At 35.0% G+C, this 6,486-nt stretch overlaps 1 protein-coding gene across 1 annotated transcript; it reads right to left on the reverse strand.

Annotated features, from left to right (window-relative positions):
- Positions 1-593: 593 nt before the first annotated feature.
- Positions 594-6,486, reverse strand: LOC122607478 (probable anion transporter 3, chloroplastic). Its single transcript, XM_043780457.1, has 8 exons — positions 5,936-6,486; positions 3,993-4,219; positions 2,651-3,002; positions 2,526-2,570; positions 2,069-2,215; positions 1,608-1,745; positions 1,093-1,126; positions 594-995 (listed from the first exon to the last, which is right to left on the reverse strand). The coding sequence occupies exons 1-8, from the start codon at positions 6,350-6,352 to the stop codon at positions 826-828; spliced, it is 1,530 nt and encodes a 509-aa protein (XP_043636392.1). The 5' UTR covers positions 6,353-6,486; the 3' UTR covers positions 594-825.

Below are 6,486 nucleotides of genomic sequence, written 5' to 3' on the forward strand. Positions count from 1 at the left end.
GACTCGTAGCTAGTTAAGTATTTGGTAAAGCTGTAGTCGGATTGGGTTGTATGAGAAAAAAACAAAATGTCAACAAGTCTCTACATTCACATATAAACTTCCTCATCGCCTATTATTGATAGACAATGTGAAATCTTCTTAAGTTCAGAATTCACCATTCTAGATTCGTTTCGTAAAAATCCAACTTAGCTAGCATAGATTCACTCATATTTTCAGACGCTTCCGTAATCTTGTCCCCATGTATAGTAGCTGCAGCTATGATCCCCTCAATATACGGGGCAGGCAACTCTCTCGATAAAAGTGTCATTCCCATGTATCTTGTTCCTATAACGTTAGTCGCTTGGGTCATCATACGAGTACATGTATACATATTAACTATCATCAAGGTGACCTGGTGGTTGGACACTTAAAAATCAACTCAAATAACCACCATCAAGGTGTTGAGGGAAATTGTCAGGACAAGTCATTGAAAATACTCCGTCTAGGCCGGGTTGAGAGGAGTTGTTATCCCGGCCTCCCGGGTAATCTGAACAAGGAAAAAGTTATTCCATCGCAAGATTTATAAAGTGGTACATAGTTAGATACGATAGATATTCGATAAACAGGAGACTGAGATGCCGAAGCTATCATTGCAAGCTGGTTGATTCACTATACATCAGTTACGCCATACCATATATAAATGATACAAAAACCAAAAAATACTCTTTACAAGTTCCAACTATGCTATTTTATATTCTTGCACAAAGATTGAACAAATTATAACTTTGAAAGAATCACTATATTTGACATTTCCTATTAAAATATATAATAGGACACTGATGAAATCTAAAATACCCGTTCCCCCGTTGCAAAAAGGTTCCAAAATATGGCTGTGACAAAATATAGCCCAGCTGTGACGGTTAAGAAAGCTTGGAATGATCCTAGCCATTGCACAAAGTAACCTGTCCCGATTGTGCTGATTATTGCAGCCAACGTCCCGGCAGAGTTTGATATTCCTGATTGTTTGCAAAATATGAAAGAAGTCAAGTTCTTGAAGATGTGCACACACACAGACACACACACTTGTATGCTAAAAGATCTCAAAAGACATACCATGGATAAATCCTGCATACTGGGGTGCGATGTCCTAATAAGAAAAAAAAAGAAAGAAACCAAATCTCATCCTTCAATATGACTAATAAAAGGCCGCACTAACTCTTACAAGGTGCTAAAAATGCTATAAATTTTAAAAACATTGCATTCGGCAAGAAGCATGTAAAGAACAACACTTTTTCCTCCATGTTTATCGCACAAAAAAATAAATCATTCTTGCAAGCTATATTGTTAATTCTGTATTTCTGTTTCAACGAGAATGACGGCTAGTTTGGAACAAGATGCCAAGCATCATAGTTTAGAAAATCAATGCCCCAAAATATTTTATAGTTTAACTAAATAACTAATCACCCCCATACCCAAAAAGGTTGAACTTTGACTTTAGATTCGCAGCATTTGACTTTCATAAGTTATTGACTTTGCTTCGAAGACTTTAAAGAAGTAGTTGTAGTAACAGCACAGCAACAATACTATGAAACATACATAAGGAAAAAATTGATGGAAGATTATCTTACTTGCATATTTAACAGGAATCCAGCTTGACTAAAGGAGCTCAAGCTGAGTGCGATTGTAATGTACACAGACGCAACCACTGGTGTCTTGGCATAGTTTAAGCAAAGCAAAGCCACTCCAGGCCCAATGAAGCCAATTGACTACACATTCAGCATGGTTCAATCAAATAATAATGTCAATAGTGGATAAAATAACAATGAGCAAACAGAAAACATCTGAATTCAAAAACTATCTTCTACAACCAGTCAACCACACCTCGCCTGCTGGCCCACTCTGAAGAATGCATGGGTATTGTATTACAGATTGTATTATTTATTACTGCAAAAACCACTTCCAAAATGCACACCCAAACACCAAAGTGCTTAAGGCATATACAAAAAGTTTCATACCCCTAAAGTGGTTTTTCTGGTCTAAAAAACAATATAGTAAAAAAAAAACTGAGAGTACACATATGAAGATTTACCTGCATGACTTTACGAACAAAGGTCAACGAGTATCCTTCTTTGATTAAATAATCAGAAGCAGCACCTGCAACATACCCTGAGAATGCCATTGTTCCCCATGGGACTGCACTAAACCACGCTGCTTGCTTTAAGTTGACGTTAAATACCTAATTTTCACCCAAAACAATAATAGTCAGATTAATAACAAAGTTCAAATCTTGCATCACTGAACAAATAGGTTGAACGGGTCAAGCAGGTCAAACTGATCGAAAAATGTATATTCAATATGCATGAGATATACCAAATCATTTTATTTTAAAACTAAATTATGATTGTAATACTATACTTTTTAACGTATTTAAAACCTTGATAAATGTAGAACTTAAAAACAACATGTAAAAGTGTTGACCACCTCTGTGTCATTATGAAAATGTACCTAGAAACGAACTGTAAAAGGCTAACGAAATGAATGCTTACAGTTTTAAAATAAACGGGCATCCACGAGAGGAGAACAAAGTATCCCTGAAAAATGAAATAATCATGAGCACTTGAAAATCCAAAAATGACACGGAAAAAGAAAGGATTGTAACCCAATAACTCACCCAGTTGTTGGTAACGTTAGCAAATATAATGGCCCATGTGGGCATTTTCGATAACAGAAGGCGTAGAGGAGGAAGTTCTCCCTTCTTCAGAGGAGGAGCATTTGACTTCCCTGCTTGAATTAATCTCAATTCGGAATGACTAATTGAAGGACTTTCTTGTGGATCATTTGTAACCCGAAGAGTCCATGTTGATAGCCATAAAAGACCAAGAGATGCAAAAAGAATGAATGGACCAGAAAGTCCAACCGATGACATCACTAGAGGTGTTAGTACCAATCCTACCACATTACCAAGGTGAAATCCACCCATAGATAAACCAACAGCGGTTGCTCGTTCGTTACATGGAAACCACCTAACAAAGACATACATTCACAATTTTGGCATCAAGACTAACTATATACATGCCCAAGCACGAGATCGTTACATGGAAACCACCTAACAAAGACATACATTCACAATTTTGGCATCAAGACTAACTATATACATGCCCAAGCACGAGATGTAAATTAAAAAGGCACCAGTATAGAAATCAAAGGTCGGGGAAGCTAGAGACAACACATAGCAACACACAAGTCAAAATGCACCCTAGGTGGGACCTATAAGAAAATCAAGGTATGTAGATGAAGTATTTAATCAAAACAGGCAATTGGTTAAACAGGTACAATGTTTAACAAAAAATTAACTAAAAAGGTGGCAGGGAAGATATAATCATATAGTTGAAATTTGCAGAAAGTGTATTTGAATACATAAATCTCCTAGATCAATTTATTCAACTCAATTACAGTTATCAATGACAAGCAATTGGTTACCCTTTAGGGCTATAGTTAGCATCCCCTTACTGAATTGCTAAAACCCTATTTGGCAAACTAAAATGTTTAGAAATTGCTTAACGAATTGTCTAAGATGTATTTCTGGTCGCCTAACTCGTCTAGCACCCAAAATTATCCACTCAGACCTGTTACCCTACCAACACATTTTGCTATCTCTACCTTATATATTGCTTTGTGATGCAAAAGAATAAAAATTTGTAATTAGTATGAAATCCCCACAAAAGAATTTGTATTGACAATGACAGAATGACTATACCCTAGCTAAAAATAACGGAATCAACATTGGTCCAACATCCTTACAATCTTTCGTTCTCTATCTAGTCACACATTACTCATTCGATTTGTCACATTGATTTCAATTGAATCTTCAACAGAAAATTACAAAATAATATATATTATTTTTAGCCAGTCATCAGTAACATGCATTGAGGGGGGTAAGACCAACACGAAAAAAACAATTCTGCTTAAAGGCTAACTATGGAACCACTTGAACAAAACAGAATATACTTTACCTCGATAAAAGAATGTTCATTGAAGGAAGAGCAACTCCTTCTGCAAGACCAAAGAAAGCACGAACGGCTAAAAGGCTCGTTGTGGAATGATTAGCAGCCCATGGAGTAAGAAGTGTTGCCAAAGACCACAATGCTACACCCCAAGCTATCACTCGTTTTCCTCCATATTTGTCAACCAAGGCTCCTCCGATAACAGATGAAAAAATGTATCCCCATAGAAACGAGGACTATTCATGTAATAGTCACAGAATTATAGGTTAGTTACAAGTGCTTGTTGTTAACATGCAATGAAATTGAAATAAAAAGTAAAGAGAACTATATTATTCTTAGGTTTTTCATAGGTCATTCCCAGTTCTATATCATAAGCCTTCATGGAAAGAATTACATATTACAAAAATTAAGATTAGCGACATGTGTTAAGGATACAAGTTTTATACACTTTTTTTGTATCATATATATCATCATAATCCATATATCGAAACTATTCATGCACAAGTAAACTGTCAATTCCTTTTGGTATCTAGATTAATACCGAGGGTTTTCTTCTTGGTATTCAATCAATTTGTGTAATATAGAAATGTAAGTATTGAGAACATATAAGAATGAAATAATATATGCACTAATTTGGCTATTCAGGCGTTCTATAAACAACAAAAAGTAAGGGTGGGTGAAGAGACACTATCTTGAACTTGTGGTGGGCTAAAAAAACTTGAATTCAACATCTAGTCCTATTTCAGCACGTGTATATAGTCCACATATTCAACAAAATATGGCTGTTAATGACTTCCCAAATTTGATACAACTACAACAATTCCGTTTGAGACGTTCCATACTAATTGAAATATTGACTTATTTTGTAGAGGTTTATACTTATCTTTGCTATAAACTATCGATGGATTTAACATTGGTTAATTGGTTTACACTATCTTATAATTTGTCAATGTCGAAAGGTGTTTTACACGATTGCTAATTGCAATTAAATATTAAACAAATAAATTATTATGATGGGGACCCTTTATCTTCCCCAACTTGTAGAGTTTCGCAGGATGATGCAACCAACCTTTTTCACCAACTACAAAAGACTAAATAAAATCTTAGTCCTCACCAATAACTTATCAATCTAACAAAAAGGTGCATCACATGTTGACTAATAATAAAAATTAACAAACCTAACACCAATTCCACATCCTCCACAATATCAAAATCCATTTTTTATACTTTTGAAGTGCCTAATAAGTTATTTTGTGGACCAATCCCAAGTTCCCAACTCATCTAGCAGGATCACAAATACAGCCAAAGGTTCAGATTTATTACTGATATCAATCTAAGCCTAAATACTATACATCTACACCATGAAACAATCTAGACCACAAAACCTAACCTTGACAATATAAGCCATTAGCCATGTAACACATTAATCACACACAAATACAAATCAATATCATTGTTTAAAACTAAAGCAGATATACTCAATTAACATATTAGCATTAATAACCAATAACACTGACCGATCCACACTCCCGACCCCAAGCAAGTATGCGAAAGACATTGTTCAAACAGATTCAAAGGCACTAAAAAGGATATTGAGCACAATGATGATAATTCAATGTAACAAATTAAGCAAACACACATACAAATACATCAAGGCTATGTTTGGCAAAGAGATTATAAGAGCTTATTTTCACTTGAGCTTATTTTCTAGAAAAGTTTAAGCTAGTAGCTTTGTTTGGTTGATTATTTGTTTAGAGCTTGTAATAAGCTTCTAAAAGATAAGCAAACCGCCCAATTGGATGTCAATGTCTTGTCTCGAATGCTAACTACTAATTACTAACTACTAACTCGTTGTTAGAAAGAAAATAAACTATAACTTAAATTGAAAAGATAAAAAAAAAAATAAATAATAATAATAATAATAATAATAATAATAATAATAATAATAATACCTGAACAATACCCAAAAAAGAACTACTCCAACCATGTTTAGCAGCAAGAGGAACAATAGCAACAGACATAACAACTCTATCAGCATTACACAGACACATCACACATGCCATTAATCCCACCACCTTTATTCTTTCCGGAATAACAAATTTACCTTTTTGCCCTCCAAATATCCCTCTCTCTAACCCCTCCGCGGTACACTTCACCACCTCCACTTTCTTTCTCGCCGGAGTTGCCGCCGCCGCCAATCTGTTTCTCCGACCACTTTCTTGAACCAACAAATTACCACATTTCGGGTCAATATTATACTTAAATCCCAAAAGGGTTTTCTTAGAAAGGGTCGAACTCAAATGGGTATCCTTTAGATTTGAATATCGTGCATTAATAAAGGATCTTGAGCTCACCCCTGTTGCAGCCATGGCGGAAGAAGCTATGAAAATGTGAATTTGATATTTAATATGTATAGATATATATAGTTATATATATGTAATATGTAATGTGATCAATGGAGTTGCCATTGATGTAAAGTTTTGATCTTTCTTTGAATTGGGGT

This window comes from Erigeron canadensis, chromosome 7 (assembly GCF_010389155.1).
Source record: "Erigeron canadensis isolate Cc75 chromosome 7, C_canadensis_v1, whole genome shotgun sequence".
NCBI lineage: Eukaryota > Viridiplantae > Streptophyta > Magnoliopsida > Asterales > Asteraceae > Erigeron > Erigeron canadensis.

Excerpts from the sequence above, each read along its gene's own strand:
- LOC122607478 (XM_043780457.1), bottom strand. The coding sequence starts at position 6,352 with ATGGCTGCAACAGGGGTGAGCTCAAGATCCTTTATTAATGCACGATAT. Across the intron at positions 4,220-5,935 it reads CTTTTTTGGGTATTGTTCAG|TCCTCGTTTCTATGGGGATA; the intron begins GTATTATTATTA and ends TTACATGAATAG. Across the intron at positions 996-1,092 it reads GTATGCAGGATTTATCCATG|GAATATCAAACTCTGCCGGG; the intron begins GTATGTCTTTTG and ends GCAAACAATCAG.